General features: G+C 35.6%; 1 protein-coding gene across 23 annotated transcripts in view; it reads left to right on the top strand.

The window, feature by feature from the left end:
• The window catches only part of STPG2 (sperm tail PG-rich repeat containing 2), a 531806-nt gene that overhangs the window by 446878 nt on the left and 58766 nt on the right, over positions 1-26162 (top strand). For 2 of the 23 annotated variants that reach the window (XR_005382815.1, XR_005382814.1), the window contains exon 13: positions 7420-7562. The exons of 15 other annotated variants lie outside the window; for them this stretch is intronic. Coding sequence is in view for 2 of the 8 variants with exons in the window: in XM_038582089.1 (XP_038438017.1) it covers positions 21550-21567 (18 nt within the window). In the remaining 6 variants the exon portion in view is untranslated. Of the gene's footprint in view, positions 1-7416; positions 7563-7790; positions 7922-9562; positions 9614-21549; positions 21594-26162 lie in introns of those variants that run through there. 6 more of the 23 variants (XR_005382813.1, XR_005382819.1, XR_005382816.1 and 3 more) reach the window with 6 other exon arrangements.

Genomic DNA, 26162 nt, shown 5'->3' on the forward strand with positions numbered 1-26162 from the left:
ATGATGGTGTCCCAAAAGTCTATCATTCTTTGTCATTTTTTTTTTTTTAGTTTTTGCTCCTCTGATTGGATGAATTTCTCTGCTCTGTATTTATCAACCCTTTTTTCCTGCCTCATCTAGTCTGTTGTTGAACCCCTCTATTAAATTTTTAGATTTATTTATTGAATTATTTAGTTCTGTGATTTCTGTTTGGTAATTTTTTTGTATATATTTTTTTTATTGAAGTTCGATCTGGCAACATATAGCATATCACCCAGTGCTCATCCCATCAAATGCCCCCCTCAATGCCCATCACCCACTCACCCCAACCCCCCGCCCACCTCCCTTTCCACTACCCCTTGTTTGTTTCCCAGTGTTAGGAGTCTCTCATGTTCTGTTGCCCTCTCTGATATTTCCCACTCATTTTATCTCCTTTCCCCTTTATTCTCTTTCACTATTTTTTATATTCCCCAAATGAATGAGACCATATAATGTTTGTCCTTCTCTGATTGACTTACTTCACTCAGCATAATACCCTCCAGTTCCATCCACATCAAAGCAAATGGTTGGTATTTGTCGTTTCTAATGGCTGAGGAATATTCCATTGTATGTATAGACCACAGCTTCTTTATCCATTCATCTTTTGATGGACACCAAGGCTCCCACAGTTTGGCTATTGTGGACATTGCTGCTATAAACACTGGGATGCAGGTGTCTCGGCATTTCACTGCATCTGTATCTTTGGGGTAAATACCAAGTAGTGCAATTGCTGGGTTGTAGGGTAGTTCTATTTTTAACTCTTTGAGGAATGTCCACAGAGTTTTCCAGAGTGGCTGCACCAGTTCACATTCCCACCAACAGTGTAAGAGGGTTCCTCTTTATCCACATTCTCTCCAACATTTATTGTTTCCTGTCTTGTTAATTTTCCCCATTCTCACTGGTGTGAAGTGGTATCTCATTGAGGTTTTGATTTGTATTTCCCTGATGGCAAGTGATGCGGAGCATTTTCTCATGTGCTCATTGGCCATGTCCATGTCTTCTTTGGTGAAATTTCCGTTCATGTCTTTTGCCCATTTCATGATTGGATTGTTTGTTTCTTTGCTGTAGAGTTTAATAAGTTCTTTATAGATCTTGGAAACTAGCCCTTTATCTGATAGGTCATTTGCAGATATCTTCTCCCATTCTGTAGGTAGTCTTTTAATTTTGTTGACTGTTTCTTTTGCTGTGCAAAAACTTTTTATCTTGATTAAGTCCCAGTAGTTCATTTTTGCTTTTGTTTACCTTGCCTTCATAGATGTATCTTGCAATAAGTTGCTATGGCCAAATTCAAAAAAGGTGTTGCCTGTTTTCTCCTCTAGGATTTTGATGGATTCTTGTCTCACATTTAGATCTTTCATCCATTTTGAGTTTATCTTTGTGTATGAAGTAAGAGAATAGTCCAGTTTCATTCTTCTGCATGTGGATGTCCAATTTTCCCAGCATCATTTATTGAAGAGACTGTCCTTTTTGCAGTGTATAGTCTTCCCTGCTTTGTCGAATACTAGTTGACCATAGAGTTGAGGGTCCACTTCTGGATTCTCTATTCTGTTCCATTGATCTATGTATCCATTTTTCTGCCGGTACCACACTGTCTTGATGACCACAGCTTTGTAGTACAACCTGAAATCTGGCATTGTGATGCCCCCCGCTCTGGTTTTCTTTTTAAATATTCCCCTGGGTATTTGGAGTCTTTTCTGATCCCACACAAATCTTAAGATTATTTGATCCAACTCTCTGAAGAAAGTCCATGGTATTTTGATATGGATTGTATTGAATGTGTAAACTGCCCTGGGTGGCATTGACATTTTCACAATATTAATTCTTCCAATCCATGAGCATGGAATATTTTTCCATCTCTTTGTGTCTTCCTCAATTTCTTTCAGAAGTGTTCTGTAGTTTTTAGGGTATAGATCTTTTACCTCTTTGGTTAGGTTTATCCCTTGGTATCTATGCTTTTGGGTGCAATTGTAAATGGGATTGACTCCTTAATTTCTCTTTCTTCAGTCTCATTGTTAGTGTATAGAAATGCCACTGACTTCTGGGCATTGATTTTGTATCCTGCCACACTGCCGAATTGCTGTATAAGTTCTAGCAATCTTGGGGTGGAGTCTTTTGGGTTTTCTATGTACAGTATCATGTCATCTGCAGAGGGAGAGTTTGACTTCTTCTTTGCCAATTTGAATGCCTTTTATTTCTGTTGTCTGATTATGAAGCTAGGACTTCTGGTACTATGTTGAATAGCAGTGGTGAGAGTGGACATCCCTGTCATGTTCCTGATCTTAGGGGAAAGGCTCCCAGTGTTTCCTCAGTGACAATAGTATTTTCTGTGGGCTCTTTGTAGATGGCTTTTAAGATGCTGAGGAATGTTCCCTCTATCCCTACACTTTGAAGAATTTTGATCAGGAATGGATGCTGTATTTTGTCAAATGCTTTCTCTGCATCTATTGAGAGGATCATATGGTTCTTGTTTTTTCTCTTGTTGATATGATCTATCACATTGATTGCTTTATGAGTGTTGAACCAGCCTTGCATCCCAGGGATACATCCCACTTGGTCATGGTGAATAATCTTCTTATGTACTGTTAGATCATATTGGTTAGTATCTTGTTGAGAAGTTTTGCATCCGTGTTCATCAGGGATATTGGTCTATAATTCTCCTTTTTGGTGGGGTCTTTGTCTGGTTTTGGAATTAAGGTGAATTAAGGTGATGCTGGCCTCATAAAATGAATTTGGGAGTATTCCATCTCTTTCTATCTTTCCGAACAGCTTTAGTAGAATAGGTGTTGTTTCTTCTTTGATTGAAGAAGAAAGATGTTTGATTGAATTCCCCTGGGAAGCCATCTGGCCCTGGACTTTTGTGTCTTGGGAGGTTTTTGATGACTGCTTCAATTTCCTCCCTGGTTATTGACCTGTTCAGGTTTTCTATTTCTTCCAGTTCCAGTTTTGGTAGTTTGTGGTTTTCCAGAAATGCGTCCATTTCTTCTAGATTGCCTAATTCATTGGTGTATAGCTGCTCATAATATGGTTTTAAAATTGTTTGTATTTCCTTGGTATTGGTTGTGATCTCTCATTTTTCATTCATCATTTATTAATTTGAGTCTTTTTTTCTTTTTAATAAGGCTGGCTAATGGTTTATCTATCTTATTTATTCTTTCAAAGAACCAACTACTGGTTTTGTTGATCTGTTCTCAGTTCCTCTCAGTTCTTCAGTCTCTATTTCATTGAGTTCTGCTCAAATATTTATTAACTCTCTTTTTCTACTTGGTGTAGGTTTTATTTGCTGTTCTTTCTCCAGGTCTTTAGGTGCAAGGTTAGCTTGTGTATTTGAGTTTTTTCCATTTTTTTGAGGGAGGCTTGTACTGCAATATATTTCCCTTTTAGGACTGCTTTTGCTATATCTCAAAGATGTTGAATGGTGGTATCTTCATTTTCATTAGTTTCCATGAATCTTTTTAACTCTTCTCTAATTTCCTGGTTGACCCTTTCTTTTTTAGCAGGATGCTCTTTAACATCCACATGTTTTTCTTCCAAATTTCTTCTTGTGATTGAGTTCAAGTTTCAAAGCATTATGGTCTGAAAATATGCAGGGGACAATCCCAATCTTTTGGTATCAGTTGAGACCTGATTTGTGACTCAGTATGTGGTCTATTCTGGAGAAGTTCCATGTGCACTTGAGAAGAATGTATATACAATTGCATTTGAATGGAAAGTTCTGTAAATATCTGTGAAATCCATCTGGTCCAGTGTATCATTTAAAGCTCTTGTTTCTTTGGAGATGTTGTGCTTAGAATATCTGTCATTTGCAGAAAGTGCCATTTTGAAGTTTCCTAGTATAGTGTATTATTATCTAAGTATGTCTTTACTTTGGTTATTGATTGATTGATATACTTGGCAGCTCCCACATTAGGGGCATAAACATTAATAATTGTTAGGTCCTCTTGTTGGATAGACCCTTTAAATATGATATAGTGTCCCTCTTCATCTCTTACTACAGTCTTTAGGATAAACTTTAATTTATCTGATATGAGGATTGCTACTCCTGCTTTATTTTGAGGACCATTTGAATGGTAAATTATTCTCCGAAGTTTCATTTTCAGGCTATAGGTATCCTTAGGTCTAAAATGAGTCTCTTGTAGACAGCAAATAGATGGGTCTTGCTTCTTTATCCAGTCTGAAACCCTGGGTCTTTTGATGGGATCATTTAGCCCATTCATGTTCAGTGTTACTATTAAAAGATATGAATTTAGTGTCATCATGATACCTATTCAGTCCCTGTTTCTGTGGATTATTTCTTTGGGCTTCCTCTTTCTTTTACAGAGTCCCTCTTAATAATTATTGCAGAGCTGGTTCGGTGGTCTCATATTCTTTCAGTTTCTGCTTACCTGGAAGCTCTTTATCTCTCCTCCTTTTCTGAATGAGAACCTTGCTGGATAAAGTATTCTTGGCTGCATGTTCTTCTCATTTAGGACCCTGAATATATCCTGCCAGCCCTTTCTGGCCTGCCAGGTCTCTGTGAAGAGGTCTGCTGTTAATCTAATATTTCTCCCCATATAATATAGAGATGTCTTGTCTCTTGCTGCTTTAAGGATTTTCTCTTTATCTTTGGAATTTGCAAGTTTCACTATTAAATGTTGAGGTGTTGAATGGTTTTTATTGATTTTAGTGGGGGACCTCTCTATCTCCTGGATCTGAATGCCTTTTTCCCTCCCCATATTAGGGAATTTCTCAGCTATGATTTGTTCAAGTATGCTTTCTGGCCCTCTGTCCCTCTGGCATCTTCTGGAACCCCAGTTATACGTAGACTTTTCCTTCTGAGGTTGTCATTTATTTCCCTTAACCTTTCCTCGTGGTCTTTTAATTGTTTTTCACTTTTTTCCTCAGCTTCCTTCCTTGCCATCAACTTGTCTTCTATGTCACTCACTCTTTTTTTCTACCTCATTAACCCTTGCTGTTAGGACCTTCAGTTTGGATTGCATCTCATTTAATTGATTTTTAATTTCGGCCTGATTAGATCTAAATTCTGCAGTCATGAAGTCTCTTGAATCCTTTATGCTTTTTTTCCAGAGCCACCAGTAGCTTTATAATTGTGCTTCTGAACTGGCTTTCTGACATCGAATTGTAATCCAAATTCTGTAACTCTCTGGCAGAGAGTACTGTTTCTGATTTTTTCTTTTGTGGTGAGTTCTTCTTTCTAGTCATTTTGCTTAGTGCAGAGTATCTGCATGAGTGGGCTGTGTCAAGAATATCAACCACGACCTAAGTAAATTTCACCCTAGATGACTCTGCCAAGGTCAGAGACCAGAAATTGACAACAAAGTTCAGAATGAAATAAAACAAAAGGACCACTAAAGTGAACAACAAATTTTAAAACAAAGTAGTAAAAAACAAAAGGCCAGGAATCTTAAAGAAGATGAGAAAAAAAATAGAAAAAGAAAAAAGAAAAAACTGGAAAGAAAAAAAGGGGAGACTGGGAGATGGTGATTATGAAGAAGTGTGGTAAAGGGAGAATGTAGTCTACCTGAGGGGTTCTAGAGGGTGATCCTCTTGTTTCTGAGTATATTAAGTTCTGTATGTTAGAGGATGCTCAGTCCCAAATTTATATAAACCAGAAATACTCGTAGAGGGCCCCAACATTGACCACCAAAACATAAATGAGATAAAAGAGGGGGGAAGAATAGGAATGAGGAATCACTGAATGGACCAGCACGGTATTACACTTGGTTCTGGGTGCATGCTGATCATGTTTTAGAAGGTATTAACTTCTGCCATTGTAGAACAAAATAAGGCAGAGAAAACAAAGAACACAAAACAACAACAACAAAAAACATGTATATCTCCCAAAATTAACTTGAGTATGTTGAAGGGAATCTAGAAGTGGAAAATATATCTAGAACCTGTAATTGTAGAAATATGTAAGTCAGTGGGAAAAGAAGAAAAAAAATGGAAATTTACAGTCTGATATAAAAACGAGTTGTACCAGAAAAAGGAAGGAAAAAAAGGGGGGGGGGGGGTTCTACCCTCTGGATCTATATACTGTAATTCCCTTGACTTCTGGAGCCCCCAGTGCTGCTTGGTCAAGAACTTGCTCTTTCCCTGTCCTTCCAGCTGGTTTTCTGGGGGAGGGGCCTGCTGTGCTGATTCTCAGGTGCAGAGCTCAGGAGGAGGTGTGTATTCCATGAGGCCTCTGTTCCCTGGGGCCCCCGCTCCATCCCTGGCACAGGGTGACACCAGGAGGAATAACACTACTGGCAGCGGCCAGCTCTCCAGCTCTGGAGTCCGCACCCCCAGTAACCACCCGCAGCTCCCAGTCCACACTGGCCTAGATGTTCCTGGGGGACGGGGGGTGCTGATCTGCACAGTTTGGGGTGCCCGGGGGCAGGAGAGTCCTCGCTGTCCTGTGTCCCAGGGGGAGCGCAGGATCCCAGCTGTGTCCCCTGGGGCCCGGGGCCTGCGCTGCTGGGATCGTGCTCCCGGCCCGCGGCTCCCGAAGGCAGCAGGGCGCAGCCCCCTCCGCCCGGAGCCCCCGCCTGACCCCCGGCTTCTCCCCGAGGCCCCGCCGGGCGCTCCAGCCCTTTCCCGAGCTCGGCCGCGGGGTGTGGGGCGCTCTCCCCCGGGCGCACCTCCCCTGTTAGTGACCCCGGGAGACCGGAGGCCCCTCCGCCCCTCCTGCGATCCTGCCCAAGTTCCCTGCTCAGCGCCTTTGGGTCCGGGAAGAATCCGGTGCAGATTTTTAAAGCTCCCGCCTCTCCGGGGCTGGGCTCTCCGGTCTGGAGGGTCTCCCCACCCCACCCCCGCCTTAGCCCGGCTCCTCGCGGGGCCCCTCCCCCCTTGATTCTTTTTTATTTTTTTCCTTGTTTCCTTTTTTTTTTTTTTTTTTTTTTTTACCTTATTAGAAGCGCAAACCCTTCTCCCTGTAGCGTTCCAGCTATTCTCTCTTTAAATCTCAGGTCGAATTCGTAGGTTTTCAGGATGTTTTGAAAGTTATTTAGGTAAGTTGGTGGGGCTGGGCGAGTTGGGGATCCTACTCCTCCGCTATCTTCTGTTTGGTGATTTTTAATGTTTTTTATCTCTTTGTTGGAATTCTCATGCATTCTTCTTCTGACCTTGGTGAGCATCTTTATGACCATGATTTTGATTCTCTTTGATTCTATTTCAGTAAGTAAGGTCTATTTGTGTAATTTTATTTTGTTCTTTTGTTTGCAACATATTCCTATGTTTCTTCATTGTCCTTGATTTTTTTGTGTTGGTTTCTGTGTATTAAATGAAACTGCCACCTCTCCCAATCTTGAGGAAGTGGTTTTCTGTAGGAGAGAAACCTTGTCAATCAGCACAGCTCTGATTTTCCCTCAAACCATTATGATTGTCTAAGCCTTCTTCTTTGATCTTATTGACTCTCAGTAGTTTTACAGTGTGCCAAGAGCTGACTGTGACCTAAAAGGGTGGATTGCACTCAGTGCCTATGCAGGTCAACTGGAAGCTGGATGATACTCAGGAAACAGCTAGTAAAGTGTGTTGTTAGATCTCTTCCTGAGGGAATCTGAAAGGTGAGTATTTTTTGCTTTCTCCCACTGTTCTGGACTTGGGTGTATAGCTCTTTGTGTGTGGGGTATGCTACTGGGCCCATTAGGAACTTCTTTGTTTGATACAGTCCTGTGGGACTACTGAACAGAAGCCCTATTGGCTATCAGAGCCAGACCATTTGGGGACTCTTGCTTTGGGTATCATATGCTAAAGCTGGGTGCAGAGTATGTATGTATATAATCTTCTTCCAGGGAGATACTGGTGACTTGGGGCAGGAAGAAGAGGAGAAAGAGTGAAGGAGATGTCTACCAACTTCCCTGTTCTCAGCTGAGGCTCATAGTCAGCCTCTAGATGCATGCTAAATTAGAAGCCTGACCTTCCGGTAACAGCTTATAAACTATGTAGATAAGACCTTATTTAGGGAAAGACTGGAAATTGGGCATTTTTTTGCCTGCTCCCTCTTCACTGATCCCAGGGTTGACAGATTCAGAGACTGTTTGTTCCTGTTAGCTACTTCTTTATTTACTATGGTTTTATGGGTCTCATGGATATAAGCCTCAATGGCTTTCACATGTAACCACCATTTTAATCAAGATATATAGCATTTCCTTCATGCCAAAACATTCTTTATGTTCCTTTGCAGGCTTTTCTGCTTGTTTGCTCCAAGTATGGGAAACCTCTGATACTTGACATTGTAAAGATTTAGTTTCATGATCTCTAGCTTGTATTGTTTCTTTTCTGAAGGTGATAGTTATCCTTGTTCTGATATATACAATGTACTGTTTTTCCTTTGATCTCAGATATTCTCTTATATTGTTTATAATTATTATTATGAACCTTGGTGATATTTAATGTTTGTCTTGCTTTACATTTGTTGAACTTTTTAGGCTTTGATATTTATATTTTGTGAAAATTAGAAAAATTCAGCTTTATTTATTCAAATATTTTTATACTCTTCTTTTTTTTAAAGATTTTATTTGTTTATTCATGAGAGACACAGAAAGAGAGGGAGAGAGAGAGAGAGAGAGAGAGAGAGAGAGAGAGAGGCAGAGACACAGGCAGAGGGACAAGCAGGCTCCATGCAGGGAACCTGACTTGGGAGTCGATCCTGGGACTCCAGGCAGCCAAAGGCAGACATTTAACCACTAAGCCACCCAGGTGTCCCTCTACCCTACTTTTCCACCTGAGATTATACTTATGCATATGTTAGATTGCTCTAGATGTTACTGGAACTCTGTTATTTTTCATCATTTTTTTTTTCTCTTTGGCCTTTATTTGAATGACTTTCATTGGCCTGCCCAAAAGAGATCTCTTCTTTTGCAGTAATCTTTGTATTGAACTTGCTTATAATTTCTTGAGTTCTTTTATATAATAGTTTATATTTTATAGTTTTTAAATCAAAATTAGGCAAAAAATTGACTATTAATTATTTAAATTTTGTCTCCTTTTTTTTTTTTCTTGGACTCATCATTATCCTTACATTTTCTTTAAATCCTTAATATACTTCTTTTTTTAAATTATTTATTTATTCATGAGAGATAGATAGAAAGAGGCAGAGACACAGGCAGAGGGAGAAGCAGAAGTATCACAATACTGTTTTGGCTGTTTCCAAATGTGTGCAAAGAGTAGTTTAATATTTTTTGGTTCTTTACTTCTGTAGAACTAGTCTATTACCAGTTGCTAGCTATTTACTTTATTTTTATTGAATTAATGTTCATATAAAAACTTTGAAGTTTTAATGTTTTGTGTATTTTTATCATAAATCAAATATTAGGTTTATAATTAATTTTTGTTTCAGTTATAAATCATCGTCACCAAAATGTACACATTATCTGTAGGAAAACTGTGCTTAAGTGTACTCAATTTATTGCAGAGAAAATAATTATAGATAATTTGGCTATTGAAAACTGCCATCTTTTAAATACCTGTTATAACTCTTCCAGTAGGTAAGTGATAAGTAAGTGATAATCCTTTGACCTAAATACTTTTCTTTTTTAAAAAAAGTTTTATTTATTCATGACAGACACAGAGAAAGAGGCAGAGACATAGGCAGAGGGAGAAGTAGGCTCCTTGTGGGGAGCCCAATGTGGGACTTGATCCCAGGATCCCAGGATAACACCCTGACCTAAAGGCAGATGCTCAACTACTGAGCCACCCAGGTATCCCTAAAATACTTTCAATGTTTAAATTTTATTGCAATTAGAATTTTTGAAAAAACAGTAAAAATAGATATTTTCAAGTGGCAGTAAATTATATTAATAATAATAAATATTTCACATAAATGCATAAATGAATTTAATATTTATGTTTGGGTTTTCTAAAGCATATCACTACAATCTGTGCAAAATGGTATAGTAATGTTCATCCTTTTATAAATATCTTTAAAAAATCACTCTGGTAATTTAGAGAGAAATGGGTCATTTCAATAATGGTATTTTAGAAAATATAGAAACATCTCTAATGAAATATAATTTGTTTTTAATTGTTATAGTTAGTTTTTATATAATATGGATATTCTATATAAAGACAGCTTTATAATTTGAAAGTCAACTTGCTGTTCTACTCAGCTTTTTAGTGACTGAAGTTTAGTCTTTAAAAAGGAAAGACGTGAACACAGGCCACTATTTAAGAAGAATAACAAAAAATTCTCAGTGTGAAGAGTCAGTTTGTGATTCTCAGAATGTTAGCTTACTTCTGGAAAGAAGATGACCCTTACTAGGAAGAATCTTAGAAGTTAATACTCCAAAAGAGAGGGTGCTGTTGGATAAGGGACATATTAGTCCTCCCATTAGTAAAAAAAGAAGTGATAATGGGCTAGCTTTTTTAAATCCCATTAAAATAAGATGCTTAGGGAAAAAGCACTGCTGATCTTTTAAGTTTCAACAAAACATAGAAAAGCAAGGCATCATTAATGTAAACAGAAAGTAATAATAAATTAAGGAAGATTAAACAGGAAGCTGCCTCTAAATTGAGAGAAAGAATCATACCAATACAACACCAAATGGATCTTATTCATCAAAGAAATTTTGAAATTTGCTCTCAAGAAAATTAGATAACCCTATAAAAATGCAAAGATAGGTTTAATCAGTATTATAAAGTTAAGACCACTAACCAAAAAGGAACAAGTCTGCCACAACTGTAGTGATAAAGTTAGGGATTTATTGAAGTAATTTTATTAGAAAGAGATGATAATGGTATAATTAGCATGTTCAACAATTTGTAGCCACGTTTATCTTAATTTTATTACGATAAAATTTTGCTAGCTTTTATAATATAAAGTAAATAGATCTATTACATATTTTGCTATATTCAACTTTTCTAATATGCTGGGTTGTTAACTTGGAATCTCCACTGTCTACTCCTGTCACCAAAACTTTATTACTTTGTTAGGTGCTTGATTGGCAAAGACCTCTTCATTCAGAAGTCTTCCCTGTCCCCTGAATCTAAATCTGAGTCTTCCTTTGGAGACTGAGTTATCTTATCTGAGTTTATTAAGTACTTATTATGTGATTAATTTCATCTTATTTATCTTCCTCATTTTATTGTACATCTCATGCCCTCAGGATCTGTATCTGTATTTGTTTGTCACTGTTTGTCAACATCTAGTGCAGTAACTTGTGTTGAAAGAATGACCATAATTTGTTGTTGGATGAAATAAGGGAATTAGCTAAGAAAGGGCACACCCACTGACCAATATTTTTTTTCCCTTATATTAAAAAGTATTTTCCCAACCTCTTCAGTTTCACAATGGAATCATGTATAAAATAAAATAATTGAATAGTAAACTATGTTGTTACTAATAATATGTTTTTTTTCTAATAAATAACCATTCCTTTAAAGTCTGTCAGGTCTAATAAACAATTTTTTGACTATCCATTCACCATTTACTGTTACTAATTTGCTTATAATCACCCATTATATTTTACATAGCACTTTCTTGAAAGGATATGGGAAGTATATTAAAATAACTCCTATTTATTGAGCTTCTATCATGTACTTTCTAGACTTCTATATAATAATTACTTAATTTTTATAATCACCCTAGAAAGTATATAGATGTGGTATCTGTTTCATAGATGATGAAAATGAGACTGTTTAAAACATTTATCCAGCTGGTAAGTAGCACAGTCTATATTATAATCCAAATCTACCTTATACCAAAGCTCCTGCATACTCTTTCTACTCTTCTAGAATATTGAACTAATTTTTTTATTCTAAAAATTTTAGAGTGTGTATCTGAAGCCACAAAATAGTAGGAAAATGTCAAATACCATGTGCTATTTATACAGTGGATAAAAATGCTTTGCATTACATTAAAGTCGTAACTTTAAAGCAGCATGACATTTTAAATTGTTTGACTAGCTGGCTTCTTTAAAGAGCTACTTCACTACAGTGGAGGAAACTCTTCCATTCACATGTGTCAAACATCTTAGGTGGTATAAGAGTTTCACATGTGTCAAACATCTTAGGTGGTATAAGAGTATATGGTATTTCAAGATATTAACATTATCATATCATAGCTGAAAGAACTTATGAATGATTCTTCTAAGCTTCTGTCTTGCATTATAAAATTGTTTAAATTATTCCGTATAAATGGGTCAACAGCTGTCTTTAAAGCTCCTATAGGACATACCAATATTTCATTTATTCTTCAACCATCCAACCAAAATTTCTGTTAGTCTAATTTAAATCTTTAATTTAACCCTTTTTTATTATCTATATGTAGTAGAAGTCACCAGCATCTCCATGTGTGTTTAAGTCATCCCTCTTCCCTCTTCTCTAGCTAATATTACTTAAGGTAAGACAAAGACTGTACATCACTTTCAGGATGGTTTGTCAAGTTTCTCTATTAAAATTCACATCATTATAAATTATTCAAGTCTCAATAGTAACCCCTAAAGTAAGTATATGTTAATAGTTTTTATGGTAACATATTGAATTCAAATAGCTAAATAGTACTACCTATGTAGAGAAAAAATTAATTACAATAAAATTTACTATACAAAAAAAAATCTACTATACAATTGTTTGATTTTCACCAGATTCCATTGTAAAACTGAAGCTATGAGAAACATTTAGCTCTTGAAATTATAAAAGTTTGAAAATCTATAAAAAATATCCAAAAAATAAATTATATACTAAACAGGGATCCCTGGGTGGTGCAGCGGTTTGGCGCCTGCCTTTGGCCCAGGGCGCGATCCTGGAGACCCGGGATCGAATCCCACATCGGGCTTCCGGTGCATGGAGCCTGCTTCTCCCTCTGCCTATGTCTCTGCCTCTCTCTCTCTCTCTCTCTCTCTGTGTGACTATCATAAATAAATAAAAATTTTAAAAATTAAAAAAAATTATATACTAAACAGAAAACTAATGTTTATGCCAAAGTAGCAACATTTTTTTTATTTTTTTATTTATTTTTATTTTTTTAACAACATTTTTTTAATGCAGGAAAAACATGGAGATAAAATTACAGTACTAGTGATTCCATACATGCTTTAACACTGATACTCTTCCCATTTTAGTAGTAGCATGAAATTATTTAATGAGTCCAAAGTAACAGTCTGATTGCTTGTGTAAACACTATTCAATTAATTAGTTATTCATAATTATTAGGTTCTCTATTTTTACTCACTATGGATGTAGGAAGTCGTGTTTTTAAAAAGTCATATAGGGATCCCTGGGTGGCGCAGCGGTTTGGCGCCTGCCTTTGGCCCAGGGCGCGATCCTGGAGACCCGGGATCGAATCCCACGTCGGGCTTCCGGTGCATGGAGCCTGCTTCTCCCCCTGCCTTTGTCTCTGCTCGCCTCTCTCTCTCTCTCTCTGTGACTATCATAAATTAAAAAAATAAATAAATAAAATAAAATAATAAAAATAAAAAGTCATATATATATATATATTTTAGAGAGGGAGGCAGGCAGAGGGTGAAGGAAAGAGAATCTTAAGTAGTCTCCATGCCCAGCATGGAGCCTGATGTGGGGCTCAGTCTCACAACCCCAAGGCCCCAGCTGAAATCAAGAGTCAGACAGAGCCACCCAGGTGCCTCCAAAATCATATTTTTTTAATAGCAAAGTTCAGACTTTGGGAGGTGACTATTACTGGTAGATATTCCAACAAACATTTTTAATAAGATAGATTAGATATTCTATTTTTATTTACTTTTAAAAAATAGCAAATTAAATCTGAAAATGAAAAATTTTAAAAAGTGATTATCAATTCATTCTGATTTTAACCTTAGGGTTTTTTTCTAGACTATTTATGCATGCATGTTAATATTAGTTCAGTTTTCAAATACAGTCTTCAGTGTATATTATTTATGAACAATTAGATCATATGTAGATTTATGTTGAAGACAAAATTTTAGTTTTTCAAGAGCCCTTCCAAAGATGTTGAAATATTATAAAATAATAGGTCCTTGTTATTGTTGTTAGTACGAGTTTCACTGTTGTGTTCATTTCATGTCTTGTGTCCAAAGTACATTTCTGAATATTGACTTCTCATTTGCCATTTCTGGATAATGATCCTGAGTGGTATAACATAAGAGAATTGGGAAACTTTGCTTTTAATCCTAGTTTGGTCTATAACAGAACTAAGCTGGACAATTTACTTAACAGTATGTGGTTGGTTTCCAATCAACTAAATTAGATTGATCTAGTCAACTTCTCAGTTTCCTTAATTCCTAGAATTCTTTGACATGCCTGTTGATTTGTTGCTGTGGTAAGTCATTCATTATTTCTTTGAGCAAAAATTAACGATCATTTAGAGATGAAAAAGGCTATTTCAGACTCCCCAGTGGTTAGGAAATACACTGAGAAGATTATATATTTATTTCATTCTTTTCAATATGCTGTTTAATAATGTACAATAGTAATAAAGAATGAACTATGTATTTCTATATACGAATGTAAATATTGAACTGTCACATGTTAAATATTATAAAAAATAAATTCTAACAACATAAATCTCAAAATTCTGGAATTAATATTTGAAAACCCAACTGATTCTTTGTTATAAATCAAAATTTGACCCACACTTATCTGTCTATTCAGACCAAGATCAATTTCATTTTTTCTATTATTTCACATTTGCACATACTTTTAAAAAGTTTTTTAAAACTCTGTCATTTAAAATAAAAGTTTACTCTTTATAGCTGATTCATTATTGGCATTTTAATTTCTGACAAGGTAAATTCTTAGAAGAAAAAATAACAATTTTGTGTTTCTTATAAGTAGCCATGAAGATTAATTACACTTTATGACAGATCTGTGAAATAGAAATATTGTCATCACTTTTTCTGAAATACTATCCTCTCCAGAGCACAAAGCTAAAACTGTCTTGGAGAGTTAAATAGCATTCTTTAAAATGTAGACCAAGAATTTAAAAATAATCTGTAATCAGTACATACACAGAGGAAATTTTTAAGAGTCTAAGTTAATAACATGCAACTAAATGTTATGGTAAAATCTCAACATTTGTTTTTAAATTCCTGCAAGATGATCAATGTGTGGTTAAAATTGAATTTTTCTGACTTGCAACACTTAATCATACAGAGTTCATAAATAGAGATTAGAACAAGGATTCATACTGTTGACTTGGGGACTGGTCAAGGCTAGTCCATTGTATAAAATTTATAGAGGTATTTTAAATCTATCTATAAATGGAAAAATATCTTAAGTGTTCAGATATTCCTCTCATTTTTTTCTTTTTTTTTTTTTTTGGTTTATGGACATCACAGCATTTGGGAATAAATTATTTTCATAGCACTATCTTTTTGCTGTATTTTTTTCTGATTTATATTTCTAATGAAAATTAAATTCCTTTTAATTTTCAGTGTCACTATTCTTGTCAACTTATTATGAAAATATGTGCATCTTCTATCATACTTCCTTTTTTCAAACTTATCTCTTATTCTCAATCTAACTTTGCAAGATTACTCATCCAAAATCTAGTGCCTTATATGTAAGCCCTCCTTTTTAAAGGCCTTCATTGATCCTCCACTGTCCATTGTACATTGATCTTATACCTACTTATATTAGACCCTTTTTCATGTAGAACACAGGATCTAGATCCAGGTCATTGTTCTGTCCTTTTATACTTAGTTTCTATCTAGTACACTCCATATTCAGGTTCTTTTCCTCTCTATACAATTATTCTACTGTATCCAACTGTCTTTTACTTATTACCTGGACATACTGTAATTAATCTATTGTGGGTTTTTTTTTTTTTGCCAAAATTGCTTAAATGCTTTACCTTTATCATTTTTAAGCTCTCCTTATGTAATTTATTAGTTGATTCATTTAATTTTTTACCATCTCTATGCGGTGTAGGTACTGTTGTTCTCTGGTTTACAGTGAAGGGTACTGTGACAAAGAAAAATTAGGGAACTTTTCAAGGTTAAACAGAAGATTAGAACTGGGGTAGAATTCTAACATTTTTACTTAAGTCTGACATCTTAACTGGTTTATTACAAGATCTACTTATCCCTGTACCTTTCTCCTTTTCTCTCTCTGCCTCTTGTTCCACCTTCCTTTTACCCTGTTTTCCTTTTTGGTCTTTTCTCATTCTTTCTGGAATAATACAAGTTTCTAATTTTGTAGTGTTCTGGCTAGAGATGTAAAATGAAATTTGCTTCAATAACATCTTCTATTCTGAGCTACCATCTTCTGAGTTAGTATAGTCATGCCTGGGATCACCCCTCTCTGCTGGCATTTGTAGAGCTGTTGGCATCTCCATTTGACCCCACTTTCCATGCATGATTCTTCTTTATGACCACAAGGGCCCAGCAGTGTATGCTGGCTTCTTTTTTCTTTTTAATCCTTCTCACAATGGGGGAAATTTTATGGCCCTTCTACAACTCATTGGCATTCTGGGAGTGCCAGTGGGGCTTTTCCATACCAATCTCTTTACAGAGCTTTTTGAATTCTATTTGACTTTGACATGGAATTTTGGGGGAACTTTCTAGACCTTGATAGGACAAGCAAGGGAAGATAGCAATTATGTCTTCTATTCTAGATCCCATTGTAAACCTCTAATTTTTCCATCTCTACCTTATAAATTCTTATCATTTCTCTGTTGGCAACTCTGAAGTTCATATGATTTTTCATCCCTCTGTCTAAAGCCTAAATCGCCATTTTTACATAATTGTTGGTTAAAAGTCAATAACTTGATGTCTTGAATTTTGATTCTGTTGTCCCTTGGAGTACCAAATTTCTTCAAAGAGCTGGGCCCTTCACAGGACAAAAAGAAAGTCAGGATGAAAAGCAATTCTATTAAAAGATTTTGATGTCATTCCCTAACAGTGGCATCAAATTGGAGGTAAAAAATAATGTTGAGAATGAGCTGGTAAGGAGCCAGTATAGTGAAAATTTTGTTTTATTGTGATAAGATAAACAGGAAGGCATTTAATATTTTTGACAGAGTATGACAGGAGTGTTATATGGAGAAATTTTGTTCTGTTAGCCTGGGGTATGATAAAACGAAGGAGGAAGACTACAAAAGGCCAATTTTTAAATTAAGTACTTTTTTGTCTATAGCCAAGTTTTTCCTCCTGAGTGTGTCATATTTACTAATTTATATTAATGCTTTTTTTTCCATGAAAGAATGTTGTCTACTTCCCACTAAAGGTGAAATGATTTTTGATGACAATTCCATTTTTGCTATATTATATGCTCCTTAGATGTATACTCATTTAATAGAACTACCAATAATTCATAGCATTTTAATGTGATTTGTGTTATCATGTAACTTTGAACCTTGTTTTATAAAAAAGAGAATGAATACTTAAATGTACCTGCTATCATTTCTAAGTGACTGTCTTTTTTACTCATGGTTTATTTCCTCTGATGAGGTTCTCAGCAGACAGTTCTTATCTTGGTGTTTTTATAGTTTCTTAATTATTCACTGTCATTTTTAAATGAATGCTCCAGGAATACTTGAGTATTTACATACTCTTTGTCACCTTGCTTAACTTTGCATGTCTCATTGAAGGGTCTTGATAATTATTGTAATAGAACTTGAGAGAAGTTATGTCAGCTTGCACATACCATTAGTGCATTAATGTGTCAAAATAGCAGTGAATGACACAGCTCGAGGCAGTCTTAAAAGCTACTAATGGCAGACCAACTCTAAGAAATTGATTTGTAAGCAATACTGAAGCTATAAAACTTGCTCCTTGATATATAGTTTCAGAAAGCCTTGTTCTATTTTTCACTTTATTTTTAGTAAATGAGTAATAGCTATTTGAATAAGAGAGCAATCTATAAAGACTACATGGTTGATGTTCTCTTTGTTGAAGTAGCGATAGAACAGTTCAAATAGGAAAACTAACAAGGTAGTAGCATGTTAAAATTAATTCAGCTGTTAACATTTAAGCTGTAGTTTAATCATGGGTTTGATCTTATATGTTTTGTGGTTAATAGAAATGGATGTGGTAATGTGTTTTGTCAAACTAATAGCTTTTTGACACTCAGAAGAGTTGAGGAGAAATTTGAAAAGTGATATAAACTTCATAAATAGAAATTTATGAGAAATAATAAATATAAATATAGTTATGTATTGGTTTTAAAAACGGAAAGAAAATAGATTTTAAAACTAAGTATATACAGAGTTCAAAGGCTTAATGATCTGTTGAGTTTTATGATAAAAATGTTGAGTTTCTAGATAAAAATGTACTTGTATTGTTCTCCATACAGCAGTCAGAGATCTTATAGCACTCTATTGTTTGGGCTGAGTCTGTCTTTCTCTTATGGAGCTCCATTAGTTCAGGGGCCATCCCCATCATGCATATCACCGTGGCTTCCAGCACTAAGCCCAGTATGTAGCATAAATTCAGAGCCTGATTAATATGGTTATACAAAAGACTGTGTGCTCTTGCATGAGCTAAGCCATACAACTTTAATATGAGGTAGGTTTTTTGGAAGTGCCATAAGTTTGGAACATAGGATAATCCAAGTAAGATAGACATATGCCTCAGATTTCCTAAAACTTGCTCCATTCAGATAGCTGTTGGGAAAACAAAAAGCAAAAAACAAAAACAAAAAACCAAAATAAAAACAGGGTAGTATGGTATACTGGAACTGACATCCAAATTTGCACATAAAACAAATGAGTTTGATTGGGATATTTGAAAGTTTCCATTTAACCCTAAAATTTGTGACTGTGATTCAGGTCCATGTTCATGGCTATGCCACATAGAAGTGACTGCAAATAGATTGCTATTTTAAATGAATCCAGAAATACTTTTTTCAGAGGAGAATGAGCTCAGCTCAGAAATAGGCAGCTTCATAGCTCATGAATTTTATTCCACTGTGTGTGACAAGGAAGAGGGAGTATCAGAAAGACCCTAAAGAACTATGAAATTTCCCAGGGTGCACTTGGAGACAGTGCTGGGAAAAAGAGATTACTTGCTTCAGTTATGCTTTCTTTCTTTTCTCCGGTCTTCATTCTATCCTCATGTGTTCATTGTTTACATTAAGTAGTTGAAAATACAGTGATTTCTTGAAACAATTTCTTTAAGTCAGGCTGAAAATACAATATTATAGTATCAGAATAAGGTATAAGAAATACTCAATGTAAGTTTTAAAGTTAGGTTTTGACAAAAATTTTGTACATATATAAAATATTATATGAATATGTAAAGGTTGCCTCTTTAAAGGAAAGAAAAGTATTTTTCTAACACATAATTACAGGCTAAATTCATAGGGAATTTTATACTCAGTATTACCATACATTTTAAGAAGTATGTGAAAAAGGCAATATGGCATAGTTCCAAAATTCCTTCATACATTAAAGTTACTTTAAAATTCCTTACTCCAACTTTACAATATTTGAACTTTACAAACTGTGCATTCTATCCTAACTTCCTGTTTCAAATTGTTCCCTCAACTTATAATTTACTACTCTAGAGACAGTGGTTGACTTTTTATGGGGTGATTATTTTCCAGTTGTTTCTTCTTTCAATTCCCTTTTCAGCTTTTCCCCTCTAAGCACCCACAAACACATGTACATGTCTTTTCTCATTTACTTGATATGTGGTCTTTACAATGAGGCTGTCTTTCTGTGAAAATGAAATTTTATATCTTATTAAAAATTCCAGAATGCTGTGTCCCAAATGGGTATACAATTTTGAGCATAAGATCCTAAATCTGAAAAACCAGAAGGAAAAATGACTTGCTTGTAATATCCATAACTACTTGTAATAATACAACCTTATAGATTTACTAAGGTCATGATTTACAGTCATGCACATTCCAATAAGTAAGGTTTTCATCTCTGAAAGTGTTCTCACCACAACAAAACAGATTTGTAGTTCACTTAATTATAACTGTATATCTTCATAACACTTATTAGTTATGCCTCACATTCACCTTAGGGAGATGCTGTTCCAGATACATTTTTTATTTTGACCAAAGCCTGATTATTTGGTACTGATTTGATTTCACCAAGACTTTGGTCTTAAAGACCCATGCATGTTTTTAAAAATCATCCTAGTGTTTCTATTCATAACATTTATGAACTTTCAGATAAGACATTCCAGATAGTGACCACTTCCATATCCCCAGTCATCCAATGGAAAGGGAACACATTGATTAAGATGAATATAGATAATTATATAGATCATTATTTTTTTTTAAAATTTATTTATTTATGATAGTCACAGAGAGAGAGAGAGAGAGGCAGAGACACAGGCAGAGGGAGAAGCAGGCTCCATGCACCGGAAGCCAGACGTGGGATTCGATCCTGGATCCCCAGGATCGCGCCCTGGGCCAAAGGCAGGCGCTAAACTGCTGTGCCACCCAGGGATCCCTATAGATCATTATATTTAATATATATTGTCTCTTAAATGATACCTTATGAGGTCTACATTCAGGAAAGGGATGCTACAACCAAAGAAATTGACGCTTGATTATATATATAATTTTTGGCAGTAATAAAGAATATGAAATACAAGGTAATTAAGAACTTAAACATTTTTGAGCCAACTGGCACAAAGGACTTTAACTTTTACTTAAATATCTCCAAATAGTATTTTTCAAATACATAAATCTTATACCCTTGAAGTTCAGAAAGTATAAGGAGAAATATGAATGATTCAATTTTATTTACTATTAAAGTCATACTGAATCATATGCTGTATGAAAAATATTTTTATTACTAGTAAAATGCAACTTACTTTTCTCTCCTCCATAAGAAAATATAAGTCTCAGAAAGAAATTCAGTTCCTTCTTTAGACACTTGAACATCCACTTTCTTAGTGGAAATAAAATCCCTCCTTGGATTTGAGGACAACTTTCACCTCAGTCCTCTTGTCATGATCTCCCAGGGCTCTCACACATTCATAACTCCCCTCTGGGTCCTGTTCCTTCAGATTACTGTCTCATTCAATTATCTTCTTTCTCCTTTTTCTTTAACCTCTCCAGCTGCTTACACTTCCTTCACCATACAATATATTCATGACTTTGGGGTATTTGGAACAAAAACAAAACCTCTGTCTGGATACCTTAGCCACTCTCAATCTTTATTTCTTCATGAGCAGGCTCTAAAGAAGAGTCCAGAGTCCAGGTTTATTGTTGTCTTTATCTACCTTCTATGAATTCCTCCATTTATTGTAGTCTCTCTTCTACCAGTCAGTGGCAACTGTTTTTGTCAAAAACATCAGTGAACTCTTCAAAGCAAAATCCGAAGAACACACTTGAAGTATTGTCACTTACTTTATATTTTTTGTTCATTTTGTTTTTGCTGCAGTGAACCAATTATAATCACTTCCTCAGTGTTGGGACTCTTCCCTACTTTGACTTAGCTTTGTGACATAGAGTAGGGATGAAACAAGAAGGAAGGGAAGAGTCTTAGGAGACAAGCTGACCAAAGTACAGCCATTTTGGTTTTTAAGCTGAGAGTTAACTTAAATATCAGTATGTCATAAGAAGAGTCACAAGATCTGACTCATGGAAGACCATAATACCCCACTCCCTCTGGCAGCAAAAGTAATAAAGAATTCTTAAAATTGCTCCTTGCAGGTAATTGCACAACCCTAAGACAGTGGAAAAACTAACCGCCCAATGTAAGTGATAATCCCACAGTTAAAGAGTAAGCCCCTCCTTACATGATTAATTTTTAAAAAGTATAAGGGGCACCTGGGTTGCTCAGTTGGTTAAGCATCTGCCTTCAGCTCAGGTCATGATCTCCTGGGATGGAGCTGGGTGTCAGGCTCTCTGCTCAACACTGGGTCTGCCTCTCCCTCTGTGAGCTCTCTTTCTCTCAAATAAATAAATAAATAAATAAATAAATAAATAAATAAAATCGCTAAAAAAGTAAAGTAAAAACTTATAAAATTCTTCATTGGAGACAAAGGGGAATCCTCTTTCCATGTGGGAGGAGACACCACTACTTTGTCTATGAAGCAAAAGCATCTTCCTTACTTCTATACTTAATAAATCTCTGTCCCTTTGTTTAAATGGCTTTTGCTCAAGTTCTTTCTCACACAATGGCAAGAACTCTCTTGACAAGGGTAAGGAAACCCTCTCTCCTATGGCCTTGTCCCATCCAGCATTAGGGAGGCACTACCGCACAGTGTTTGATTTCTTGAAACCTGTCAGAAATACCTGGATTTACTGTCTTTATTTTGCTGTTTAGTATCTGGATTACTTTGGGTACATTACCTAATCTCTCTAAAGCCAATTTCTTTTCTTGGAAGTAGAGATGGTGATTGTATCCACCTCACAGGGTTGTAAGATCAAATTTTTGAAAAAAAAAATACTAAAGGGCTAATTATGATGTGTGGTACATGCTGAACCCTCAGCAAGTGAAGTATTAATATATTTTTTAGAGATATTATTTATTCATGAGAGAGAGAGCATGAGCAGGGAAACAGGGAGAGGGAGAGAGAATCCCAAGCAGTCTGTGCTAAGGGTGGAGCCCAACACAGGACTCGATCCAGGACCCTGAGATCTGACCTGAGCTGAAATTAAGAGTTGGACACTTAAATGACTGAGCCACCTAAGTGTCCCAGCATTGTTAATATTTTAAACCATAAGGATACTCTTCCTTCCTTCCTTACTCTTCCTCCCATATCCACACTTCCCTATCCTCTCATTCCCTTGCCTTCGTTTCTTTTTTTTTTTTCTCTTTTTTCTCCTCTTTATTCCCCTGTCTTCCCTTTTCTTACCTTCCTTCTCTCTTCTTAGGTTCTTTCTTTAGTGCCCTCAGATGCTCCAGTGAGGACCATGGCTGCGGCTACTGATAACCCCACGATGTTTATCCAATCCACATCCTTCCCAATTGCTTCAAAACTGCATATTGCATTTCATGATACACATTTCCAGCTGGGGATTTCCTAGGCATCTCAAAGACAGCATGTTTCAACTGGGATCTATCCAAGTTAGCATCCCAGAGTCTATCTAATTTGGTGCACTAGCATTTCACAAACAACACTAAAGCCACACAACACTTTGGCTTTATTTAGTCCCCTCTTAACTTTAGAACTATTGTAGTCAGCAGTGTTTCTTTCTATTATGTACATCCGCAAGATGCAATAATATTGTTGTTTTAAACAGTCAATATTTTTTCTATATATCAACCTCATCACTGTATCTAGTGCTCTTCATTTCTTACTTCAGTTTTATCTTTTCATTCCTTTCAGCCTGACAAACTTTTAGTGTTATATAATATAACATATATGTTATATATATATATTATGTATGTGTATGATTGTGTGTGTGTGTGTGTGTGTGTATAGCAACCAATCACCTCAGCAGATTACTAATTCTCTTATTTTTTCTTTGTCTGAAAATATTTTTATTGCACTCTTAACTTTAAGGGATATTTTCAGTGGATTAAACTCTAGTTAGGAATTTTTTTTCTAATCTTCCAGGGCTCAGCACAGTTTCTACTAACTTCCATATTTCTATTGATAAGTCGGCACCAGTTTTATTGTTACTGCTTTTGCAATTTGATTTAGTCTTTGGATTTCAATTTCAAGTGACTAGTTATGGTCTTCATTTTATTTATCCTGATGGTTTGCTGATATTCTTGAATATGTGGGTTGATATCATTGATCAGTTGTGGGAAATCCTTGGTCATTATCTGTTCAAATATTACTTTTGCCACAATCTCCCTGTCATCTCTATTGGGTAGTCTAGTGACAGGTATGATAAACTTTCACTGTGTCACGTAAGTCTCTTGCACTTTATTTTGATCTTTTCATGCTTTTTTTCCTTCTATGTTTCAGTTTACTCACTTTTTATTGCCCTGTTTTATAGTTCACTAATCATGTCTTCTCTGTCTGGTTTACTATTAACTTCATTGAGTGGGCTTCAAGTTTCAGATATTGTGCTTGTTCAAATTTTAAATACCTACTAATGTTTGCCTTATTGATTTTAATTCCTTATAGAAATTTTTCACCTTTTCATCAAATTTTTCCATTTTTCCTTAATTGTTAATAACATACTGGTATTTTAATAGTCTTCTTGGATAACTCCAGTATCTGGATCATTTATTCAGATGCTTTTATTGCTTACTTTTTGTGCAGATTGATGTCAGACCTTGTATATAAAACAACTGTAAAATCTTTAGCTTTGTAATTAATTTGCCAACAGGGAGGGTTTCTCCATGAGAGGCTAATCACTTCAGTCCAACCCAGGACAGAACAGGATCACATCTGAGTTGAATGTTAGTAAATATTCCACTCACCTTTGATTCAGCCCTTTTCCCTGGACATGACCCTTATGAACTTTTGACAGAAAAGCATGGTAGGTTTTTGTCTTCTTAGCCTTGAAAGACTTCTGAGAGTTCTAGCTTTCTTGTGTTGTCCCAGATAGCCTCAAAATACCTCAGCTGTATATATGTGATGTATTCCACAATTCATAGCCACTCTAAGATGGTAAAGATTTCACTCCTCACTTCATGTTCAGCGCCATCCTTGTCCATTTATCCAAATAAATTTGATGTGGAAAACTAGCCACTTCTCTGCAGTTTTCTCTAGTTTTCAACAATCACACTGGCTCTATATACCCACCAAATATTCTTCTGGTTTCTCTTTGCTCAAGTAACCTTGTGTGATTCTGCTCTCATCTTCAGATCACATCCCAAATCAAATGCCCCTAGAAAATGGATGGTGATATCTGTTGAGGAAAGGCCCATCCCTTTGGTAGTTTAGCTTATTTAGTTTTAATTCCTTCCTCAATACTCCAACACTAAAAAATATTTAACTTTTTAAGGTTATCTACTTCACTGGCTTTATTAGTTGTTGCAGTGTGAACATTGATTGACCTCCTATAATTACTAGATCCTGTTCAGACCTGAACATTGATCTGAAGCCAGTTTTTTCTTTCCTAGTGTTCTCAGAACATGGTAATTCTCTGAGCTTATCTTTGTCATAATACTTTTCTCATTTGATAATAATGACTCTGTGTATATATATATATATATGGATGTGTGTGTACAGAGGACAGGAGATATTGGTTGTGTTTACTGGTTTTGTTTATCTGCCTCTGCCTCTACACAGTAGGGCTTCTAGACTTACTACCCCTAGCATTGTGTCTGCAAGGTGTGGAAGGTGAAGAACATGTAGAATGAATCAATCATCATTGATTTTTGGCAGTTATCCACATGCTAGAACACAGGTTATTAAAAGTTTAAGATCTCATGTTGGACACTTTACTCCTTTCAGTCTATGTGGTTCTAATACAAGCCCTTGTCAGCTGTTTCCTAAATATTTTAAAGGATTCCAGTATCTACACCTCTCCATACCAATATATAATTTAGTGCTAAAGATGTAATTTTGATCCTGACAAAAGTTTCTCAGGCTACTCTGGTGACTATAACACTTCTACTTTGTGTCTTTTATAGGGCTCAGCAGAGTGCTTTGTTCTTAGTAGGTACTTAATGTTCTATGTAAAGCTATCCCTAAGGTTTCAATGTTCTTAAATTTTAAAAAATTACGTCTCCTAACCAATTGGATAACATTTATTACCTGGAGTACATTATTATGATGTCATTCGTAATTCTAAAGCACAAACTTCCATTTTCCTTCTTCAAAATGAAAGCCTTCTCTCATATAATTTTTTTAAAGATTTTATTTTTTAATTTATTCATGAGAGACACACAGAGAGAGGCAGAGATACAGGCAGAGGGAGAAGCAGCTCCCTGTGGGGAGCCTCATGCAGAACTCGATCCCAGAATCCCGGGATCACGACCTGAGCCCAAGGCAGATGCTCAATCACTGAGCCTTCCAAGTGCCCCATTCTCTTTATCTTTAATATGTAGCAAAAGTGGGGAAAACAGTGGCAGCATTTTATATCTTATTTGGCCTTATATTACATAATGTTAAAAGTGGAGATTTATCTTGATTTTAAGTCAAATACCATGAGTAGCTTTCTAGTGTTAACACCTAAATAAGACTTTGTTTTTAGATTTTTTTTTCATATTATATGACACAAATCCTCATTAAGTTATTCTTTATCACACTTTTCTTTCTCATTTGGAAATTCTGTATGATACCCTTAACAATGTGCTAATGAAACTTCACTGTTCTTTACAGTTTATTTTAAGGCAAGACACTATTACAATTTCTTCTCAGATTTTTTGGAACCTAATTAAAATTTAGTGCATAAGTTCTAATTTTTATAGATTG

Source organism: Canis lupus, chromosome 32, assembly GCF_011100685.1.
Source record: "Canis lupus familiaris isolate Mischka breed German Shepherd chromosome 32, alternate assembly UU_Cfam_GSD_1.0, whole genome shotgun sequence".
Lineage (NCBI taxonomy): Eukaryota > Metazoa > Chordata > Mammalia > Carnivora > Canidae > Canis > Canis lupus.